The following is a 24,114-nucleotide window of genomic DNA, read 5'->3' on the forward strand; positions in this document are numbered from 1 at the left end:
TTTGTATTCTCAGTCAACCGTGTTTATTCGATTAGCCGTCTACTCGTATTCGCTGGAAATACTCGAATGACATCTAACACAACGATTATTGGACGAGCGTGAAGAAGGTAACGTTTTCTTCGTATCCTGGATGGCGTACTTTTATGGTCAGTGTTTCGCGAAACGAGAGTCAGTTCATGCTTCGCATCATGGTGAAAAACGAAGCAGCGGTGGATATCATCTGAAAGAAAGGGACGACAGAAAAATAAGAGAAGGAAGAGAGAAAGTTTGGGGCAGTGAAGGAAAGAGAGTTACAGAGGCAAATGTTTCCAGCGACAGCTCGATGAATTTCCCAGCAGTCAGGCGGACCGGTTTTTGACCTCTGACCATAAGCATGTTCACCGGATTTTGTAAATTGCGGGGATACCGATACCAAGGCATCGAATATCCGGCGTGACCAATAGCTTCGCTCTGAAAGAGAGACATAGAACGAGACTGAGGGACCGCTGAAGAAATTGATGCGCAGGCTTTAAGTAGAATTTTCTATAAGAGTCAGACGTCGGCTGAGAATCAAAGACAGCGAAGCACCAGATACGCGAGATTATGTCGGATACAGTGTAGTAAAAGCAAGCGATAGGAATAGCAAGTAACTAGCAATAGGAGCAACCAAACCAAATAATCTAGAACTGATCGTAAGTTGGACGAACGCAGTATGAGCGAGATAAAGAGCAAAGATAAGCAAGTTCGTTGCAAGGCCAACCGGCTAAGGTTAATAAATATACTACTATGCTATTATTACTATAAGCGTCAGACGCATCTAGATTTTTTTGTCGGACACAGCGGCTACATGGAAAGATTTCCTCGTCACTGATAGGCTGACCTCGGATTATCAATGCATGTACATCGTCGATAATTTAAGGTTCTCAACTAAAAGGATCAATATATATATATATGTCGGGTTATGGTTAGAATTTTTGGTGCGTAACAACTCTTCACGTGAATTAACCATTGTTTTACACAACCGACATTATATTTACACGTATACACAAGTCTACTACAAAGATTAACAAATAATAAGTCTAGCGAATAATAAGCTTAACAAATAATAAAATAGTGGATAATAAGTTGAACGAATAATAAGTCTAACAAATAATAAGTCTAATGAATAATAAGTTTAACAGTAATAGTAATAGCAATAGTAGTTTAACTTTAATAGTAAGTTCAATGAATAGTATGATTTACGAACAATAAGTTTAACGAACGCTATTAACAATATTTTGAGTTCAAACGAATCCACGGCCAACGGGATAACTCTTTACTAAGCGTAGACTGATCTTAAGCACAGAAATACGATGGTTGAAAACTCGGTTGTCACTCTCCAAAGCAGTCGCAAGAATGCCAGACTCGTCGAGATTTTTCTCGCTGTACGATTGCATTTGTTTTTCTATGCCCGTTTGGAAGCATCGAGAAGGTTTCAAACGCCGTTGTTAGGCAGACTCGTTGGAAGCATCGAGAAAGTTCCAAACGCCGTTGTTAGGCGGTTTCTGCCTGGAGTTTGATTAGTAATACAATGTATGACCCACTGTATCACACGTGGCTAGGCCCGCTCCCGAGGCCGCATGCCGCCACAACCACATTTCTCGGAAAACCCATACAACCACTCCAGACCTCCGTTAGGCAAAACGTACATCCCGTGACCGTGGCTACGTTCGGCGACCAATTGTCACCTCGAACCCAATCTCGCTATCACAAATCTCGAACAATTACAGCTATGATAGAATCCAGGCTAGAGTACTAGAGGATGTTCCCAAAATTTCCAAGGAACGGCTTCGGCTTTCCTTTCATCTCCGACATATATATTGTCAATACGATATCGTTAATATTTATCGGCAAACTGAATTTTCGTTGAGAATCTTAAAACATTTGATAATATTATTGAATGTCTGAGATTTATTATAAAGCAAATATGTATCGGTACATCGAAGTTATACGCGCTTAAGATTTATAGGAAATTAGAGTAATCGTGAGCGAGATGATACTGCGTCGAAACTGTACGAAATAAAGAAAAATCTTCCTAAGATCTTCGCTAAAAATTTTCCAAGCTTAGAGGTGTCGTTAGCAGAACCGTCGTCTGCCACTATTTTTATGTAAATAAATTAGATTTTCCGTATACGTGTACATACAGCAAAGATACTTTTCAGTGATACCGTGTTTCACGTGTAGAGCACGAGTTACTTTAAGGTGAAATTATTCGCAAATGAACGTAGGTGGATCAGGTGTCGAGTAGCTTGGATGAGGAACGCATCCGCCTTAAAAACTCGGCACTTTAGTATGTGCGATATATCCTTATTATGAAAATGATAAAAAGATCGTTTCTCTTATCTTCGGTTCTTAATCAGAAAAAATTCTAAGGGATGAATCATCCAATTTTTGTTTGAAAACAAATTGGAAATTTCTTGCAATATGTTTTCTAAATTATGTCACTTTTGCGACACAAGGATGTGATATATTTTCCTAACACGTAAACGACAAGAATTAGTAACCATGTCTCTCGCTAAACGCAAATTATAAATACTCTGTCGCGCTAAATTTCCAATAAATATAAATGAAATTCAAATCTGATAATCACCTGAAAGAGTAATCGTCCTTGGTCTCTACAGACACCCCTTTAACTCATCGACTTGCTTCTTCATTTTCTCTGAAACAGCGTTCCGACCTTTGTATGCCCGACGCTTCTGTTCCAGTTCTGCGTTTTTCCCCAATTGAGCCTTTCCTTCTCGAGCAGCTCGTTTTTACACCGCTGAACGACAGTTTTCGGCAGCTGTTGCTCCAGTTTTCCTACTCGCCTCGCAACCTCTACGCATCGTCCAACTTTCCTCTCAAACGCGTCTCAGCCTCTAAACGTTGTTCCCCGAATTCATCCTGTACACTGTCGAGTTCTTGCGCTCGGATGCGTTCTTCGTCCAAGCTGCTCGTTGTTACGTTCTATTTAGTTGCCGACGAGAAGATAGCGTTAACCGACGTTTAATGCAACTGGCAATAAGCTCCACTGTCGGTTAACCTGCTATGTGCGGGAATACTGGCACAAGGAGAGGATTAAAGTTGTTCGAAAGTAAATTTACAATATGTAATTGTTGAAGTGGTCACCACTTCTAAGAAAACTCTACATCCGATCTTTTTAGTTTTCTCAAGCACCGAAGCCATCGACGGCGCGTAGACAAAAGACTGCGACGAAGTCAGACCATAAACGGTAGACAGGCGACGTTGGCTTCGGGGTTTTCAGTTATTGGGAAACACAGCTAGCGTGCGGATCTGCACAAGCTCAAACTGCATTCTTACTTATAATTACGCTTCTATTTAAATATATTTTCTGCCTTACAATTTATCCACGTGTTTTCTCTGTTTACACTTCGAATAACCTCGACAGTGATGATTTAGAGGAGAGGGAGGAAAGGATAAGGGAATCTAAGTACAACAGATATTACAGAAACATAGCGAAAGAAGAGCTACCAAAGTATCTAGAAGGAAAGATGAAATGGAAGGACGGAAGTATGGTAGCGAGATTTAGAGATGTGGTAACGAAACCAGAGCAAGGGAACACTGGAAAGAGGAGGGAGAAAGAGGATGCAGATTATGGAAAAAAGGAGAGGAGGACTTGAAACAGATATTAGAGGAATGTGAGATAACAGGAGGAGCAAGGAACATGGTAGAAACACTAAATGAGACTGGAGAAGGACTGGCAGAATTGAAAGCGATAATAGAGAAGAGAAGAGTAGCAGAAGAGGGGGAGGAACGACAGGAAGGGAGCACGGCAAGGAAATAAAAGCCAAAGACGGAGAGATCACTTAGTTATAAGTGTTAGTTATAAGTTAGTACATAGAGATAGATCAAGTAAGGTGCAAAAGTATAAACAGTTGTATATAGTTATAGAAGAGCTAGTGTAAGAGATATATAAGTGATGTAATGGAATTATATAAGAGATGTAAACCGAAAGTCGTCCAAAGCCGAAAGGTATGGACTAAGTATAAATAATAATAATATGTAATGGTTTATTCAAATCTTACTCGATTTCGATATTGACAATTGACTGACAAACTGACGGATATAAAATTCTTCGCTTGACTAAATGATCACTAACTCTTCGATGGACAAAATGGTAACTAACTCTCCGATAACTAACTCTTCGATAGACAATGGTAATTATTCGGTTGACGAACGGTAATTAATTAATATGCTCGATAAACGAACGTTAAATATTCTCACTATGACTTCTATGAGTCGCTACATTCATATCCGTCGAAGATGAAAAAACGTCGACGTCTTTCTTTTGAGAATGTTTCGCAAGATCCTCAACGTTTGTTCAACTGCCGACTTTGTTTACAATCTAAATTGTCTCAATATCGTTATAGAAACATAATTAGGTAAATATAAAGACATGGTTAGATAAGTTCTCGCAAGATATAGCTTTTAGCGGCTTTAACTGCCTTTCGCTTCAAATACTGCAAACGTGGTTTCAAATAAACGTTTCAGACTACCTTGGTTTGAAGAAATGATCAATTTTACTTCCGCGCTACGAATCGTGCGGATCGCGTGACACTCGTCACCTGCTCCACCACCTACGTTCATTTGCGAATAATTTTCTGTTAAAATCGTTCGTGTTCTACGTGAATGAGAAAAGGTGTATCTTTCAGAGAGGAACACCGTATTGCCTCGCCAAATTCTTAAATATCCTGTCTGCGTTTCGTGCAACGTTAAGAACACCATTCCAGACGAATCGGATATTATCGATGTAATTTGCGATGAAAAGTGTGCGGCTGCATTTATTGCGGTCAAACGTCCATGAGCTGCATATTCCTATTTCTATGTGCTATATCGAAGATAATATATTCCATGTAATGATAAAATTGTGGCGAGATAATCGCGCGGCTCGGTATCCCTGTCGTAACGTTTAAAATTTTGTAAATGTACGTATGTAGACTCTTTTGATTGATCGTAGCTACCTGGAAAAATTAGAAAATCCTCGAGAATAACGCGATCGACGCAAAGAAACAACAGCAAACATATTTATATATTTGCTTCTACTACTTGCAAGTAGTAAAACGATCGTTTCTCTTCTTTATCTTTGAAATATCGACGATATGATGATTCATGCCGCTGTAGAATATTATCAATAATTATCCTGAATAATTTACCTTCGATCGAAGAAGATCCGGTGGCCAATTGCAGAGAAAGAGCTGAATAATAAAGATCCCAAGTTGCGTGACGAACTTGACCTTGCCGGGATTGTCCTGTTTGTCAAGTATCGGCCAAGTGTATGTCATGCAAGGTTATCACGCTATTGAAAGAGAGGAGGAGAAGAAAGAAAAGGGAAAAGAATCTTTGGCTAACTAGCTGAATACTTGCCTCGACTACTTTGAAGCCAATCAATGAGATATTGTACGTGCTGGTGATCAGTTGTATCAGAAACATTATATTTGTCAAGTTTTCGATATCCTCGCACAATCTAGCAGCATAAAAAACGGCAGCTAAAGACGTAATGTTGAGAAAGAATTATATGTATACGTATACCATTTGGGGAGCGGCATAGTTATTTTTAATTAAAGACTTGGCACTTATTTTAATACGACTACATCGTCATGGTTTGTCAAGCTCGTAATTGCACAGGGATAAACTGGTGGTCGAAGTAATAATTATACAATTCGAGTGAATTCGGTAAATTTTATAGCGAAAGAATAATATAGAGTGAAATCATCTAATATACAAGGTGTTTCTGAAATCGTGGCACAACCAGAAAGATGGATATTCCTCGTGTAAAGGTAAGCCAAAACTATAGAATACAATTTTTTCATGTTGAGTTTCAATGTTGAGTTTGAACACCCGTTGAGTACGCATGCACTCAAGTAGCCGTAATCTGTTTGGTATAGCCAATATAGCTGGATATTTCGTTACTTTTATTTATCCCACAAAATAGGACGAAACAAAACTCGTCGCACACAAAATCCACAAGAAATCGACGTATCTCACAGACCAAAATCGGAATCGCACAAAATGAAATTCGTTTTCCGCAAAACTCAGAAGAGTTCGACGCTTCCCACAAACGAAAACCAGTATCCCACAAAACAAACTTCGTCGCTTATAAAACTGTCGTTTTTGTCGATTTTCTGGGAATTCTGTGGAAAACGAAGTACATTTTGTGGGATAGCGAATTTCTCTTGTGGAAAGTGTCGATTTCTTGTGGGTCTTGTGGGAAAATTGTAAGAAACAAGGTACATTTTGTGGGATAGCGAATTTATCTTGTGGGAAGTGTCGATTTCTTGTGGGTCTTGTGGGAAAATTGTAAGAAACGAATTTCATTTTGTGGGCTAGTGTCTTTGGTTTGTGGGAAGCGTTGATTTCTTGTGGGTTTTGTGGGAAATTCGCAGGCAGCGAATTTTGTTTCGTGGGATGGCAATTTTTGTTTCTCGGAGGCATCGATTTTTTGTGGCTTTTGTGGGAAATTTCTGGGAAACTAATTTCATTTTGTGGGTGAAGAACATGAGAATATTCGATATAACAGATGGAATGCAGATAAATGCTATGGGAATTAAGATAGGAGATATGGGCTAGGGATACCGAATGTGGGATGCATGAGGGGAAATGGTGAACGTGAAACGGTAAACGTGGGATTAACGATGCTGTATGTGATGGATACAGAATACAAGAAATGGAATACGAAATATGGAATATGGAATGTAGAAATTAAACGTGGGAAGTGAGGTGAAAGATATGAATCAAGGTAATAGTTATGGAATATAGCATTTGAGCTAAGGAGTAGGAAATATAAAATATGCGGCGAAAATGTGAAATGTATCCATTTAGGATAATAGATACGATTAAAAAAAAATTTCAAAGCACCTAGTTATACGAATCGCACTCACTTTAGTAACAGTTGATGATGGTTCAGGCATGTTCGCAAATTTTTCATGCCTACATTCCTCGACGACGATTCTATTCTGGTAACCGACGTGGTTTCCGTTGCGGTCTTCGTCTTTGTTGCAATTGATAACGACGCCAAAATCGGTGGCGATGACGGTGATTCAAACGAATAGGAATTTTCAATTCTAGATTGAATCGTGTCGAAATACCCACACGCGATCAGAATAAGCAAAGGACCAGTTGTGTCCACGCCGACACAGGTCAAACCGACGCTGACCATGGACCCAAGTTGAACAACGTACGCGATCTCGTACCACGGTGTTTCTTGTACGTCGATAAAAAACGCGTACGGTAAATATCGTCGCTTATCGTCCGTCACTTCCAGAGATTTCGCAGCTTCCGACGGAACAAAGCTGCTATTGTTTCCGTAAACCGTATCATTTGCAAAATGCTTCGGTTCGCTAAATATCAAAGAGCCAAATTCTATCAACAGCACGTAGAAGAATATAGTGGAAACGCAGCTAAACAGGTAGCAGCGACTCAATAGCTTCGCTTTGTTCGTGTAACTTTGAACGATCTTCTTTTCGCGTGAATTTAAAGTCGACCAGAAAGACTCGCAAATGTTCAACATTGTTTGACAAGAATCGCGCAACCACAAAAGAATCACGAGTCGCGTTTGTCCTGCTACGAGTGGGATGATCATCGCAAATGATTCCAAAACGGTGGCCAGAGTGTACGAACTCGTTGCAAATTCGTACACGTACGAAACGGTGTTAATCGTCATGCAAACGAACGCCAAGCTCGCCAACGTATCTCTGCTCGCTCTTTCGCTCGAAACTACACCGGTCAATCTCAGGAGAGCCAAATTTAGATCGATCGTTTTTTCGAATTCACGTTTCGTCTTGTCATCGCTCATGTCTATATAGCTTCGTTCGTCCCAGCTTTTAAATATGAATTTTCAACTTAATCGAAGTTGAGCTCGAATTTCTTATTGGTAGAGATATAAATTTCCCGAAGAATAGATCGCTTTGCCGCGAGTCTCGCGAGTTTTCGTCGTGTCGGCTCGGTCCGTCTATATTTGGCGATTCGTTTTTCCATCTTTCTTCCCCACCCCCTGTTTTTCCGTCTTTGGTTTTATTAAAGTTAATGTAACGCGTGAGAAACCGCGCGTTGTGTCCGCAAGCTCGATGATCAATGTTTCAACGCGTGCAGAAGTATCTCTCTTCGGACACCTATCATTATCGGCAAGAGAGGAAAGTTAAAGTCGAAGTTTTCCGACCGCGCGAAATTTCGCGTAAAACACGCGAGATCGCGTGAACATAGCACACGATTTATGTTTTTTCATCCTTACAAGAAAAAAAATAACGTTGACTGAGAATCGTGACATCGCGGGATTTCATGGATATAGGAAGATCGCGGGACTTGTGTTCTCCCGCTGTGAGTAGAACATGGCATCGATTGCAAACCGAATATAAAGCAAGATTTTTATCATTTTATAGAAGAATATGGTACGTACTTGTTAGTTTTACGTAAGTCTTGCAAATGTTCGCAAACGAACATCCTGAATGCATTGGTAGAACCAAGGAAAAAGATTAATACGTTTGCCGGATGAGCATTAATTAATTCGAGATAGCGAAGTCGCAAAAAGATTTTGTTTTCTTCCATATCTTATTGTATGCCTACCATTGTTCGTACGACAAGATTCTGCTCTTTTAATTGCGTTCGTAAAAGTATAAGTTTGCATAAATATCCGCAGTTTAGTTATATAACGAATATACATACGTATCAACATATAGAATCATTTATTCGTGTCCAAAATAAATTTCAAAGAAGGAGCGGTTGAAATCTTAGCAGTTAAATCTTATTACCCGAACTAATAAGAAGCGCTAGAGTTGATAGCCAATAAACCTCGATTATCGGAACTGCTCGGTTGTCCGAGCTGTCTTGTCCATCAGTCGTTCATCGATAAACGAGATTCAACTGTGTAGTGCGAATACAATAGAACCTCATTTACCAGCACTCCGCTTATACATACAAATTAACGCTGTGCCTCTATTATTCGAACTGCGACTCAGCGTAATTTCCCAATATGTAATACGTACAATATTTATTTTAATTCAAAAGAAATTCTACTTGTTCGAAAGAGGAGCAATTAAAATCGTCACGTTTGAATCCTAATGTTCGGACTAATAAAAAGAACCGAGGAGAATATCCACCTAACGAATCTTTATACAATATTACAATATTTATTTATTTACACAATATTTATTTTAATTCAAAACAAATTCTACTTGTTCGAAAGAGGAGCAATTAAAATCGTCACGTTTGAATCCTAATGTTCGGACTAATAAAAAGAACCGAGGAGAATATCCATCTAACGAATCTTTATACAATGTTACAATATTTATTTATCTGTACAATATTTATTTTGAATCAAAAGAAATTCTACGTGTTCAAAAAGAGAGCAATTAAAATCGTGACGCTTGGATCCTAATGTTCGGACTAATAAAAAGAACCGAAGAGAATATCCATCTAACGAATCTTTATACAATATTACAATATTTATTTATTTACACAATATTTATTTTAATTCAAAAGAAATTCTACGTGTTCAAAAAGAGAGCAATCAAAATCATCACGTTTGAATCCTAATGTTCGAACTAATAAAAAGAATCGAGGAGAATATCCATCTAACGAATCTTTATACAATGTTACAATATTTATTTATTTACACAATATTTATTTTAATTCAAAAGAAATTCTACGTGTTCAAAAAGAGAGCAATTAAAATCGTGACGCTTGGATCCTAATGTTCGAACTAATAAAAAGAACCGAAGAAAATATCCATCTAACGAATCTTTATTACTAGAACTACTCGATCGTCCCTGAGCCTGTTCGGATAAACCAGCTTCTATCGTGTAATACAAAACAGTTTATAGGAATGACGAAAGTTGAGGCTACTGTTACGCAAGCTCCGCTCATCTTCCATAATTATTATTTATTTAGAATGCACGACATAGAGGCGCGATTCAGACACACGTGCATTCGCAAGTTCCACTGACGATTCTCTACTTAATCGACATTCCGGATATCGTTGAGGATCGATCGCCTTCTTGATATTCTGCCGCGATGTGCGTCGACTTTGACGCTCTACGCTGTGTCCATCAAATACTCGCAACGCTATCTTCGACCAAATAATCCAATCGCTGTTAACGTAATTTATTAAATCCGCCAAATATTTGTCGTATAGAGCCTGGAATAAGTCGTGCGACTCGATGGTCGAGGATGGAAGGACACGGTAACAGGTAGTGACGTGGCCGAAGGAATACCAAGAAGCTCGTGGAAATTGGAAGGAAAGAAAGCAGAAATCGTAGATGCGAGTGGCTCCGCCGCGAGAAAAGCGAGCAAGAGCGTTTTACCCGTGGAGAAAGGATAAACGTGGGTCGTAGTTTATCGACGTAGGCGTCTAGGTGCGAGAGAGCAGTGGCGCCGGAGCAACGACGTCCGTTGTCGTCGAGGGATGGCAGGACGGAAAAGATCGATCGGCTGTGGCTAGAAATCGCAACCCCGTGTGGACGTGGCCGCGTGGAACGAGGGCGACTGTGTAAAGTGGTGGTGCAGACGGGAAGGAAAGGCAAAGCGAAGGGTGGGTGGGGTCGCGATCGCGCGGCCGCGCGCTCGCTCTCCTCTTCTAGGAAGTCGATGCGATCGCAGTTTCGAGCGAAAGTCGCGCGAACGGTGACGGGAATCTACGCGAAGGAAAGAAAGGAAGGACGAAAGGAAGGAAGGAAGGAAGGAAAAAAGACGCGAGGAAAAGGGAAATTAGAGTGGTGCGTCGAAACAAACCGAATACTGCGACAGATCGCGATGACTCGCCGCTGGTTCTCCCGCCTCGCTTTTCTCGCGATCTATCCTGACAGGCTCGTCGATACGTGATCGGTTGGAACGCGAGTCTCGTACGGTCGTGAGATTTATACGCCGATCCTGGGGCAACTTTTCCAGACGGTGGACCTACGTAAGTAGAAGAAAACAGAAGGCAACATAGAGTGCCGGCAAGCGTGCTAATACGCGCAAGAAAGCGACATTCCCCTTTCCAGACGATGGCTGCCGACCTGAAGCTCGTGCCCGAGCCCGAGCTTTTGTCCCGGACCTGCCACTCTGATCGATATTTCACCAACCCCGCTGCTTTTCTCTCTCCCTTAGTTTCTCTGCCCCTCTCTCCTTCTCGCCTTCCTTTTCTACGTGTGTATGCGCGTAAGCGCACATAAAACCCCTTCCATTCTCTTTGTTTCTCCACGAGGTTTCACGTCATTCGCCACCCTTTCTGACTTTGCCGACCTTCTATCCGGCCAATTCCCTACTCTACTTGCTCTCTATCCGCCCTGTAACACCGTTCTTTCACGAGCCGCTATGTCGTTTTCGCCTTTCCGTTTCCATACTTCACGCCTTTTCATCCTCCTTTCCTACCATTACCTGTATTCTTCTTCTCCGCATGTGCGCCTCCCTCCGTCCGTGTAATAAGAAAAACGACGCCAGTTAAGAAACTGCACGGCAGCGCGAGAAACAGAGTTTTCCGGTTTACCTTGAAAGCGACGCGTGACCGTCTCGAGTTCAGTCGTTTGCATTTGCGCGTCGAGCGAATTAACCGTCGCAGGAAACGTAACGGAGCGTGCGGGCGTGTTCGTTAGCGGCTCGCGTATCTTCGTTCTCTCGCGTGTGTATATACCCTGCACGCGAGCGTTCGCGTATCGTGATTTTTCTGCCAACCACGCGATAGTGAACAAGACGACGATAGTCGGTGGAGGACGAACCTCGATCTCGCCGAGGGTAAAAAGTGGCGGAAAGTGGCGGAATCTCGACGGTGGCTGGAGCGCCAAGCTGTCGGACGTGCACGAGTCTTCGATCTTCGTTTCGAGATTCTAATCTGAAAAGATAAATACAGAAGGAACGTGAAAGGGAGAAAGAGAAGTGTAAGAGACAGAATGGGAGGGAGAGGCGAAATGCGGCAGGAAAGGGGAGAGACCGCGGTGCAGAGGTGAAACGTCCAAGACGATAGGCAGGGACGAAAAAACAAAGATGCGATGGAAGCAAACGCGAAGGGGCGAAACGAAAACGACAAGGTTTAAGCGTTTTATCGCTGCGCTGCTTCTGTGTCGAGTGTCTTACCGCTTTCCTCTTTCCCCCTTTACGTCATTTCGCTGCTTCGCAAGAAGAGGATATCGCTATTAACTTAGCTCACGGATATCCGCATTGTTTCGCGTCAACCAGCCAACTCAGCTGACCTACATTGGCCAGGCACCAGGCAAAACGGGATATCGAGCCACTCGATGCTCATCTACGGAAAACTACTCGCGGTGCCTACAGGGAGACCCAGGTGCCTAGCGTCGTATTCGTGCTTGTCACTGTCGTGGTCGTAGTCGTGGTTGAAAGTACTCTTTCGTCCAACACGGTTCGATATTCCACGCAACGTCCACGCTACGGAACTTCTCGCTCGTTTTCCTATATTTCTTGTTGGCACACGTGGATCGAACTCGGATTCAAAAAGAGAAAATTGACTCACCCGAGCTCGTGTCTCGCTTCCCGTAGCGGGATATTCGAGGACGAACTTGATATTTATGTATCGCTAGAGACGCGCGCAGCTCTAAAGAACTTCGATCTACGATCGACGATCCATGCAACTGATTAACAGTCGAGTAATGCGATTCGTCGTTGCATTTACGAAGGCACTTGGGTGCACCTCCTCTTTCTCCTCCTTCGATCGCGTTAAATATATTCGATCTCACGTCGAGCACGATCAAAGTTATCGGAATAACGCAACGACAGTGTCCGAGGGCATGGAAGAGCAGCCAAATACAATGGAAAGTGCGTGTCGCTACTTTACATCGCGTTATAACGTTGCGCTTTAATAGTTGGAATCGTTTCAGTCGCGTAACTAAATCACAAGGCACGCCGATTAGACGATAATCTATGGTAATCGTCGATCAAGGCCGATCGCATAAGCTGCCCAGACATTTGGTACGTTTTTGATTGGCATCATTCACTGTTAATGCAACTAACTCGCTGCCCCTGCCCCTCTCGCACCTTCCACTTCTCTTTCTTCTCTTCCTCGTTTTCCTTCTCCTTCTCCATCGAGCCTCCTTCCTCCTCCGTGTTCCTTCTCCTTCTCCACTTCCTCCTTTACACTCCCCTTCCAACTTTCTATAAGTCCGCGTGCCGTACTAAAAATAAAGTTAATGCCGAAGCATCGTCTTTCGTATGCGCCGCCACGAAAAGAAGAAAAAGCGGCAGAAAGAAATTGTCGACGGGTCGGCCGAACACGAGAAAACGCCTTCTCCTCTGTTACTTCCATGACGTTCGGTGAAACGGATCGCGAACCGGTGTCGATCGCCGGAAGCAACCGATACGCGAACATTCGAAGCGAAGGAAGAAGAAGAGGGAAGAGAAGCAGAGGAAGAGAAAAAAGACAGAAGGTCGAATAGGGATACTTGAGTAACTCGATTAAGAGATTCGTGCGTTCGAAACGCCATTAGCTTTTTTCTTCTTCTTGTTATTATTATTATTACTATTATTACTCTTATTATTATTATTATTATTATTATTATTATTATTATTATTATTATTATATATCAATTGATAATAATTGGAATTGACAACAGGTATAGCTGTCAAGCGACGAACGACAAAGTTAACGATACGATACCGCCAGATTGGTCCAAGTGTGCTCGATATCTCTGCAAATTATAGCTTTTCCACGCAGAGACGCGTGTATCGGGAATACGTGGTGTATGAAATAAGCGAACAGGATTAAAATGCAGGAAGAAAGACAGGAAGATACGCGACACGGCACGCTCCTATAAATATGTAATAGGGTAGGTGGATGTTATTTGTTTCTTCGTCAAAAATAGATATTCCATTCTAATAGGTATTAGAGTTAGCATTCTAATAGACGTTGGAATAGATGTTCTCGACCATGAAACGAACGAATGGAAAGTGAGCGAGGTTGCTGCGCGAAATACACAAATTTTCGGACGAACACCCTTCTTGGAAAAGCGGATCAGATCGAAGCTTCCTCTTCTTTCGCTATCGGATAAAGGAGCTGAAAGAGGGACGAGGAAAGTTTGGACTCGTACACCACGGTATATGATACGAGAATAGAAGAACAATACCGAACGCGCGAGGAGAGAGCGATGCTTTCCGCGTATTATTTAAGGAAATCGCAAACGACTTCGGGAAATTCTTCGGTTGTTTCCACCTTATTGCCTCTCGTTCCAAGAATTTCTGGCCGATACAGCGCACGATATAATATTCAAGAGTGATAGAAATACGCGTAACGATATATCAAGACAGCAGCTGACAGAATGATAAGAGAGAACCGTACGGACTGAGCGATGTTATAACTCTGGCGCGAATAAAACAACTCTTTTCTATGTTTTGTCTTCGTAGGAAGAGTCGCCAGTCTGACGGCTGGATGCACAAAATTAGTATCACGATACCTTATCTCACGGGACTCGCTGCATAAAGGTTTCTATGCGTCATTAAATATCCATTATACGCGTCATACCGCGATAGGCGTATGAACTATTCGGAAGCTGTATCGATCAACTCGCGTGAATTGAAAAATGTCGGAGAAAAGTCGACGATGTTGCAAACGCATGCTGTTTTTTAAGTTTACTTTCCTATCGTTTATGTCATTTTTTAATAAACGAGCTGGCCCAAGTAAATCTTTTCTTGTTCTCAGCATCGAATACTGATCGCGTATATCGATGAGATATACGACGAAGTTGAACGGTTCGGCTTGCGAGGGACTCGGCGTACGAAGAAGAAAGCAAAGCTTCGATCTCGTTCGATTCTCCAAAGAAGATCTTCGTTCGAAAACGTGTATTTCACGCGAGAAGATATTTTTCACGAAGAAACGAACGATCGACATCCAGCTATTGTATACTAAATAAGTATGTATCGCGTGTACAGTGTTTTTCTACGTTTTACTCTCGGACGCGTATCTTCGCGTGTATCGCGATACGCGTATCTCCGTGTGAAAGAAGATCTGTTAAACTGTAATTTCCAGTGACCGATAGCGACTGAGATTCCAATACTAATCGTTCACGCCCCCTGACACGATTTCTTTTTTTCTCTTTTGGGCGGGCCGACATACGCCTACCGAGCTCAAACGATCATGGACAAATTCATCCCTTCATCGTGGTTCTCGTGATCGTAGTCGTGGTTGTTGTCGTGGTCGTAGCGGCGGTCGAAATCGCGATCTCAGCGAAATACGAGAAGAGATACAAGTATAAATATATGCAAGAGATGCTACTCGCTTTTATCAGTGCTCGTATTCGTTTCTTTTTTCGCAGATTTCGTCGAAATGAGGGACCATCCGTCGCGCCTTTTCTCTGATACGAGGTAAGACGGTGATTTACCTCCTATCAAATACAGTGGCTACGAAAAGTATTCGAACCCTATTTATGTACGCACTAATTAATTTTACTTTATTTTCAATGCTAATTAATTAGGTCGAAATTCTTACATTCGTCGTATCATTTAATGATATTCCTGTACGACTATCGCGGATTTTTATGCAATTTCATATTCTCTGTTAGCATAACCAAAGAAATGGAACTTGCATAGAAATTTATTTCGCTCGTTAAATGATACAACAGACGTGAGAAATGACGATTTAGTCTATTAACTGTGTTATACTGTTGCAGAACGGACGCGTAGAAATGCCAGAATGAGAGGTAAGAGAGACAATCCTATTCTTCGTCGAATACAAGAAAAAATACGAGTACCATCGTTCAAACATTATCCTACCACTCTGACTAATTAGTAATAAGAGCATTTAAATTTGTTCGAAGTAATGTCGTATCGATGATTCGAATTAGAATTTATTAGCTTTTTATGGGATCAACAGATCGACCGTTCGTTAGACGTCTAATAATAATATCTATCGATATAAACTGCTATTTACTACATTTGCTGCTTATTACATCGATGTTACAATTACTATTTGCATACGATTTACATTAAACTGCTTGCATTAGATCTTGTTTACCGTGATTTATCATTCGGATACTAAAGATATCGATGCCGAAGAGCTTATTACACAAAGTACTTGCACGAGATTTAACAATCACAAATGTCAAATTTATCATTGCATACCTTTGGAACGAACTCTAAATCTGACATTTAAAAATCAATTTAATATCCGTTTTACATTTTTAATAATAAAAATAATAAGAAAATTTTATACGCCATTGTACATAGCCACGATGATTCTAACGAGTAAAGTCTTTGCAATTTAACGTATATTCGTAACTTTGCAATTAAACGTGTTGTCAAGGATACGCGAATTTTCAAATATTTTTAAACGATAGTACACGCATGCTGCTTCGTTAACGCCGTTGATTAGCGAGACTGCGGAATAACACGGTATTTGCAGGAGTGGCGTTTCTGGGGACGGTGAGATCGGCACGCGGAACTTTCCTGAGGACGCTCGTCTTCGTCTTCCTGGCGACGTTCCTCTGGCTTCAACTTCACGTGATCAGCCTGACCGGCCGAGATTCCGCTGGACAGGCCTCGTCGAACGAGACGCTGTTCTCCCTCGTACCGCAAGAATTACATAGGTAAATCAGGCCGTGCAAATACGCCTTTTCACCATTTTCAGGAAAAATCCTCGTCGCCTGTACCTACGATAATACGTACGAAAATAATAAAAAAAAAAAAAAGACGAACGAGAGAAAAAAAGATAAGTAAGACGTTTGGCAAAGAGGGATAAAGAAAGAAAGAAAAAGAGTTGTTCTTCCAGGTTTCTGAAAGATCGTCGAAATGGATCTTCCTCGACGTTAACGAACGCGAGCACAGAAACGTTGACCGAGTTCGAAATAGCGGAGATTCGTCGAAACATAGAAAGGGCGAACGCCGAGCAAAGAGTGTACAACGAAGAGTCTTTCGGTCCTTTGGCTAACGACGCTCCCATAATTGTGATTCAAGTGCACACACGGCTCACCTACCTCAGACACCTGATCGTGTCGTTGGCTCAAGCGAAAGGGATCGAGCAAACCCTTCTGGTCTTTAGCCACGACGTTTGGCATCCGGACATCAACTATCTCGTGCAAAGTGTCGACTTCTGTCGTGTCATGCAAATATTTTACCCTCACAGCATACAGACTCATCCTCGAACGTTTCCCGGCGAAGATCCGAACGATTGCCCTCGAAACATTCGCAAAGAACAGTGAGTAATCCTCTTCTTCGTTGAATGCGTTAACCGTAGTGTTCTTAAGGCGGGATTTTTAATGAGCGTTGGATCATGGGGGGCCATTGTGTGATCGCTACCTGGTATATAACGCAGTGAAACAGTTTTTGATCGGATAAATTGTTCGCTTTATATTGCAAGAGATTTGTAAAAGAACTTAGAGCAGTTTGAAGAATATAGTAAAATGTTTACCTGATTGCAAACTTTCGCATATTATTGCTGCACGCGGTAGACGTATTTGTACCGATGCAACGAAGAAACGTGCTTCTGTTTTCTTAGTAGTAATTTTCAAACACTCGTGTGCCTGTTAGAATAAAGGAGAGAATTGTAAATGGAAATAAAGCAATGAGGTCGTAAAATAAAACGCTAAGAGTCACTAATTGTCGTCGCTACGTTCTCTATGCAAACACCTGCGTCAGGTTCTTGTAGGTCAGGTGCGTCAGCTTCTTTAGATCAGTTTCTATCTTCCTTTACAAGGAAATGAAATTACTTCGCTTATCCATTAAATTTCGTTCTATAATTACAGATAATTTTTTAATGTAGCGTAATAGTTTGTCTATATTGTAACGATCGCTAATCATTTGAAATCGAACGAGGGAGAAGAAAGACAACAAGGGAATGAAAATTACGAAACTCCAGTTTTCGCGAATAGTTCGAGTACGTAACATTATAGATACAACAGGTAGAATTTAAAATTAGAATTAAAATAAAAAGGTAAAATTTCGAGGTCTGACACTTATAGAAAATCCTGTCTTTATCTACCTCGAACACGATCCTCGACGAATCTACGCGCTCTCGCTCAAAGATGTTAGGACGTCTCCTTCTTTTAATCAAATTTTGCGTTAATTGGTGTAGATTATGAATTTCTCATATTTATTGATGACGATCTAATTTATGAAATTGCTGATAAAATCGTTAATATATTAGTAACGCATAATTTCTTTATCGCGTAAATATCATTTCTTCGTACCATTGTTATTCATCGTGTATTTTAATCTTTTCCAATTTTGAGTCAATATAACAAGAACTGTCCCAAGACCTTCGAGCGATGGTGTACGTTTTCTCTGCACATCTTCGCCGCTATAACTCGCAACTCCACAGAGCTCTGAATCTCGGCTGCATCAACGCAAAGCATCCGGACCTCTATGGACACTACAGAGAAGCCAAATTCACGCAGACGAAGCATCACTGGTGGTGGAAAGCGAACCGCGTGTTCGATCAATTATCGATCACGAGAAATCACACGGGCATAGTTCTTTTCCTCGAGGAAGATCACTACGTCGCCGAAGATTTCTTACACGTTCTCCGACTGATGGAACGTACCTGTAAACATAGCTGCAAAAGATGCAACGTCCTGTCCCTGGGCACCTATCTCAAAACCTACAATTATTTTGCCGATTTCAGTCGAAAGGTGAGAGATTCACACGCGTCGCACTAATCGCTCCGATCGCTCTAACCGCTCTGATCGCTCTAATTGCTCAAATCGTTCTAATCGCTCTAACCACTGTAATCGCTTTACTCGTTCGGTGCGCGAACTCGACACCTCCTTCCCTAACCAGATATGCAATCGAAAAATCGTGCTTCGCGAACCGTTAGCTTGCGCGACCTCTTACTTGCTTCGACGATCCATATTCCTCGCTACTCGATCGCTGTGATCTCTCGTTTCAACTGATTTCTCGCTCGATTCGAAGGCCACAGGCGAAGAACGCGTATAAGCGACACTGTCTGTTTTTCGTAGAATCATTTCAAAATTCAATTCATAGTCGACTAATATCGCGTGAAAGTTATCTCTGCATTTGATCATAGGATTAGATGGATACGCGTTGCTGCTATCATCTTGAGAATTTGAAAGATTTCTCGCGAAGCATTGTCAGCTTATCATCCACTTTCGAAACACTTACGTATCCATCAGGTTATTCCCTTCTTTAACTGTTTCATATTTAAAATAGTTTTTTTTTTTTAGTCATCAAGATGACACACAAACCAGAAAATCAACAAACATTAAACGTACAATATTTTCCCGTGTGGCCTCTGTTTGATTCTATTGTGTTAGTTGTTTGTGTTAACAGCTGCACTCTCTCTCTCTCTCTCTCTCTCTCTGTCTCTCCGTCTCTTTGCTCTCCTCTTTCCTCCGCTCTCCTCTTCTTACCGCCGCGTTTGCGACAAATCGTGCTTGTTATTAAGAGGCAAAGAAGGGAAGGAGAGTTAGCTAAGAGTAGGGATAGATAAAAGGAACGAAGGAACGAAAAGTTAGGGCGCGAGAGGTAGGCAAATTCGAGTCGATCTGAATAAGTAAAGAATGTGTCGCGAGAACGCGACCGCGTAAGAATCGTTGGACGATGGGTGCATACGGAATTATCGTCGTATCGAATCATCAGCTCGATTTCAGTATGAATATCTGTGTGTCGATGTTTCACGCACGCCTCGTCCGTTAGTTCCTTGGCGTCAACAGCGCCCTGCAAAAGGAGCTACTGCGTGGATTAAAAAGATGGGAAGCATCGGCGAGGCAACAGTCGGCTAAAGCCGAAGACATCATCGGTACCAGTGACAGCGGAAGAATCAACGGAATGCCAAGCAGCAGCAGCAACAGCGGCAGTGGCAGCAGCAGCACCGGCAGTAGCAGCAATAGTACTCCTACTGGGGCGAGCAACAGCAAAAACAGCAGCGTTAGCGGAAACGTCATCGCTAGCAACACTGGCGCTGCCGCCATCCTACCAATCGCACGCAACGCACAGATCGTGCAATCTGCCTCCGCATGGGCTTTCCAACTCCTACCCGAACTCTACAATCATTATCAAAAGGTTGCCGACATCTTTCGACGACCCTCGTTATGCGTGCAATTCTCTCCATCCTTCCCCCTATCTCTACGAAGTCGGGCGCGCACGTGCGCACGCACGCGTTATTTTCTCCGATTTTCCCGAAATTTGATCGTCCTCCGATAGATTCGCGATCGATAATTTAACACGCCATTGCGCACGATGCTAATGCAAGCTTCGAGTAATCGTTCGAGGGTATATTCGTAAATCTGAGAAAAGAATGCTCGACGTTGTTAGACAGCGATTAATAAGCTCTATGTATACAGTAAGTCGCGTTGTATGAGATTTCTGTTGTATATTTAATACACAGTAGCATGCACGCGCGTGCGCGCACGCGCTCACGCGCACCGATCGTCCCGCGATCTTCCTATTTCGTTTTATCCTCGCTATGATACTGTGGTTGCATCTTAAGAACTGCGTTCGTGATATTTCATTCAGGCTGAAGTGATTCCTTGGATCTCGAGCAAACACAACATGGGTATGGCGTTTAATCGCGTCACTTGGAACAAATTGAGAAAGTGCGCCGCCCAGTTCTGCTCGTACGACGATTACAATTGGGACTGGAGTCTTCAACATATCGCGCAAACCTGTATGCCACCGAGCAAAGGACCCGGAATCGCGCCTCGTACAGAATCCGGTTTAATCACGATGATGATGCGGGCGCCCAGAGTTTTTCACATCGGAGAATGGTGAGTCGGAATAATTCTTTCTTTCCTACTCTCCTTTTTGCCTCCTCCTTTAAACTCACGCCTCCTTTATGCCTCCTATCGTATTCCAACAGATACCTAACGATTATAGGAAATATACCACCTCTGTCTTTCCACACGTCGTATCTCCCTCTAGTGAAATACTTTTATGATCTATGAATGTTACCAATACCAGCGGAGTCCATCACAAGAAAACCAATTGCGAATCGACCGCTGTGATAGCAAAGGTTCAAAACGTCCTAAAGGCTGCCCGAGACCATCTTTTTCCTACTCAACTGACGCTTACTGTAGCTGGCACTGCGAAAAAGACGAAGCTCAGGAAGGGCAACGGTGGATGGGGCGACACACGGGATCATCGGCTTTGTTGGAACATTACCGTTTATCCGGATCTCGTTTTACCTTGAGACCAAACTCTCGAACGAACGACATCGAAATATCCTTTCAATTTCTTCTTTTTTCTTCGCAAACCCTCCTCTATTTCTCTACCTGTCTCGTTCTTTGTCCCGTTGTCCAAAAAGTCGCATCCCGCTCAGCCCGTTTCGTTCCCGCCTCGTCCTCACTCATCCAGTTTCGTCTCTCGTGGAAGATGCTCGTTTAACAAGTTCCTTCGCGTCGACGAATTATTGTATCGATCCCACGGTCTGTTATCAGATCGCGCGGCATCCCTAGCGGCGTACTTATCTTTATATTCGTGCTAAACTTAGCAACCGATTCAGGCGGCGGAAGCACATTTCGCGCTTAGCGACTCAGCTCCTTAACGAATTTGCGTCTCGACCGGTCGCCAAAGTCCCAGAGAAACACGCTTATCACGTATTCTAGTCATCGTACCCAATGATGATTAACGATAAATGGGTAACAGAAACAAATGGTCGTTGTCTGTCTATAAATTGCTTCCAGTAAGGTAGCGAACAACGTTAGACTGACAATACTCCCCGCTCGAGACGACCCAGACTTTTGAACTTGGAGTGACTCCGAGAGCGAACCAAAGCCATCCACGAGTCGCGAAATTTACATAGGATACGTTTTATATTTGTAACGAGAATCAACGAAAATAAACGAATCGACCGATTTTCTCGTATCTATTATCTTCTTCAAACGTTTATTATCTTATTTCACCGTCCTCATTGTAAATCGAGTATATCGTACCTCGGTTGGTCGGCAGTCGTATTTGTACAGGCAATTAATTGTTTCGTACCATCACCTATAAATATCAATGAAAAGAATATCCTTCGTAAGCCGGGTGCACGACTCAAAATCGTCTGTCTTATAATCCTAATAGTTTCGCGTATGTCGGCACGTTATCGTCGTACTCCACCCTCATAAAGTTTCCTGCTATTGGTCCTTCCAAGTTGTATTTTTCTGCGAACTTCTTTATGTTGAATCGCCTTCGTTGAGGACCATCCCTGAAATTCGTATCAACCGGTAATTCGCGATTTATCGCTTACCAATAACACGTTATTAGCTAGTAATTAATAGAAAGCAATTAATTCTTTGGGGTCGTATATCTGCTCTCAGCCATCAAAACGAAGAACCAGTCAGACTGTAGTACATTATACTGCCACGTGCTTTGGAAATATATAAGATTTTTAACCCATTAAGGACCAAGCAATAGTTTGTCATAATACATACTTTATCGTACATATTTTATTATACGTACTATAATTTCTTTAAATTATGTAAGATTGTAGAATTTAAGTGCAAAAAATAGCACCGAGAAAGATAATAAGCGATATTTTACTACAATCCTTCATATTTTCTTTCATAGTTATACAATTAAAAAGACAAGATTCAATAATGTAAATTGATTAAAATAATTGCGAATAGAACGTTACGTTAACGCAACTTTGATCCTTAATGAGATAATAAGATCTCACAAGTTAGGTCAGTGCACCGTGAAATCGAAACTAGCGATTACGAACTTCAGTCTTTGGACATTCCTTTGATCGTACTATTAGCGTCCGTTCAACGAAAATTAATTCTAATCACCATGGTGTCTATATTGATGCTCAATACGACCACAAAGGAATAAAAAGCACGCAAGCTATTACATATCTACTATACACGCTCGACTTTACCTGTTGCTCAGCCTTCTCTCGTCGAATGTAATGGATCCTTGATTCTGCTTGTAAACGAGAAAGACATATCGATGTTTCCCGCTACCTTTTGGCGGCGCTGGACCAACATACTCCGCTAGTACCTCTCCTTTCGCGACATTTTCTTCTGGAATATTTCCGACCAACCAATGTCGAAATTCTCGATTGTATCCCTTCCTAGTCGGTACGTCAGGATCTGCGCATGAAAGAACGTCAGAATCTTCATTAGTAATGGCTTTAACAAGCACCAAATTATGAGGCATCGAATCATCGATCGATCAAGAGCCATGGCAAAGAAGAAATAGTGAACGAAAGAAACAGGTTTGTTCACGTCGACTCGGTGAAAGTTGTCGCGAGTTGCACGCCTCGAAAGTTTCACAAGGATAAGGTAATGTATATAAGGTCGCGTTCTTCTCCATAATTAACTTGAATCGTCTCTAGCCTCCAAACAAATTTGCACTATACGAGTTTACTCTCTGCTGACTTACCTGTCATTACAAGCGTGTAAAGTACTCCCCCTTCGTGCTTGTAATGAATCTCTGGAATCGTTTGCGTCTCCGTGGGAGTTAACTCATTTCCAAAATCGATCACTTTGTCTCCGTACTTGACCTAACTCAGATCCATACACGTTATTGCCATAAGATAAATATTAAATAAAATAACTAAATAACATCATTCAGTTATATAAAATAATTTATTTGATACTTCCATCTTTTAAACTATTCAAACACACGCATCTATGCCTACTAGATTCAGCTTTCTCCTTACGATACGCTTGCATTTGCACTCCCAGACTCACACTAACGTTAAGTGCAATTATTAAAAAAAAACTACACCTCGATCTTCTCTGTTGGTGCCGTGTCTAGTATATCGGGTACGATTTGTGCTTCCTCAAATTTTGTACGAGTATCTGTACCGGTGATAATATGGATACCGCAGACAAGAATTCCTGCAATTTATTTTGTATCTCATATTTAACACACAACGATCCGAAAATAGTGAAATTAGGTACATAGTTGTATTCGCGATTCGATTTTAATTAAAGATATACACGTACCTATTATCATGGAATACTTCATCTTTATCTCGTTCTGTTGCACTTAGCCTCGACAGACTACACACGCTCGACTCTGTAGAAACGTTTTATCCTACCTACTACGTCCCCCACCCCTTTCCTAGCTTATAACCTGACAAGAATTCCTATTGCATTTAACTTTTCTTTTCATTTGGCGTCGAACGACCATGGTTCTCCCCCTCTTTTCGCGAATGTTCGCGTCCTCTTATTTGCTACTTGGCGCTCCTTCCCTCATAACTTCTTTCCTTTACAAAATCCTCTAAAGAGGAAAGGAGAAAAA

The 24,114-nt window shown here is 41.8% G+C and overlaps 3 protein-coding genes across 21 annotated transcripts; 1 reads left to right on the forward strand and 2 right to left on the reverse strand.

Moving 5' to 3' along the window:
* LOC138184163 (odorant receptor 13a) lies at positions 1-8,008 on the reverse strand. Its single transcript, XM_069121886.1, has 5 exons — positions 6,897-8,008; positions 5,383-5,482; positions 5,172-5,267; positions 295-450; positions 1-220 (listed from the first exon to the last, which is right to left on the reverse strand). The coding sequence occupies exons 1-5, from the start codon at positions 7,808-7,810 to the stop codon at positions 170-172; spliced, it is 1,317 nt and encodes a 438-aa protein (XP_068977987.1). The 5' UTR covers positions 7,811-8,008; the 3' UTR covers positions 1-169.
* Mgat2 (alpha-1,6-mannosyl-glycoprotein 2-beta-N-acetylglucosaminyltransferase) lies at positions 4,462-21,744 on the forward strand. 19 transcript variants are annotated; one of them, XM_069121857.1, is made up of 11 exons: positions 12,292-12,909; positions 13,168-13,403; positions 13,551-13,763; positions 15,246-15,294; positions 15,600-15,629; positions 16,331-16,514; positions 16,697-17,122; positions 18,245-18,554; positions 19,579-19,944; positions 20,398-20,648; positions 20,842-21,744. In XM_069121857.1, exons 5-11 carry the CDS (start codon positions 15,623-15,625, stop codon positions 21,068-21,070), a joined length of 1,773 nt encoding a protein of 590 aa, XP_068977958.1. In that variant the 5' UTR covers positions 12,292-12,909; positions 13,168-13,403; positions 13,551-13,763; positions 15,246-15,294; positions 15,600-15,622; the 3' UTR covers positions 21,071-21,744. The 19 variants fall into 19 exon arrangements, with proteins under 19 accessions (XP_068977971.1, XP_068977955.1, XP_068977974.1 ...); XM_069121861.1 differs by lacking the exons at positions 12,292-12,909; positions 13,168-13,403 and adding an exon at positions 4,642-4,657; XM_069121859.1 differs by lacking the exons at positions 12,292-12,909; positions 13,168-13,403 and adding an exon at positions 9,561-10,909.
* LOC138184161 (protein D2) lies at positions 21,735-23,982 on the reverse strand. The gene is made up of 5 exons (XM_069121884.1): positions 23,817-23,982; positions 23,596-23,708; positions 23,248-23,368; positions 22,742-22,955; positions 21,735-22,069 (listed from the first exon to the last, which is right to left on the reverse strand). The coding sequence occupies exons 1-5, from the start codon at positions 23,836-23,838 to the stop codon at positions 21,931-21,933; spliced, it is 609 nt and encodes a 202-aa protein (XP_068977985.1). The 5' UTR covers positions 23,839-23,982; the 3' UTR covers positions 21,735-21,930.
* Between the last annotated feature and the right edge of the window lie 132 nt (positions 23,983-24,114).

Source organism: Bombus flavifrons, chromosome 10 (assembly GCF_040668555.2).
Source record: "Bombus flavifrons isolate JBK064 chromosome 10, iyBomFlav1_principal, whole genome shotgun sequence".
NCBI classification, from domain to species: domain Eukaryota; kingdom Metazoa; phylum Arthropoda; class Insecta; order Hymenoptera; family Apidae; genus Bombus; species Bombus flavifrons.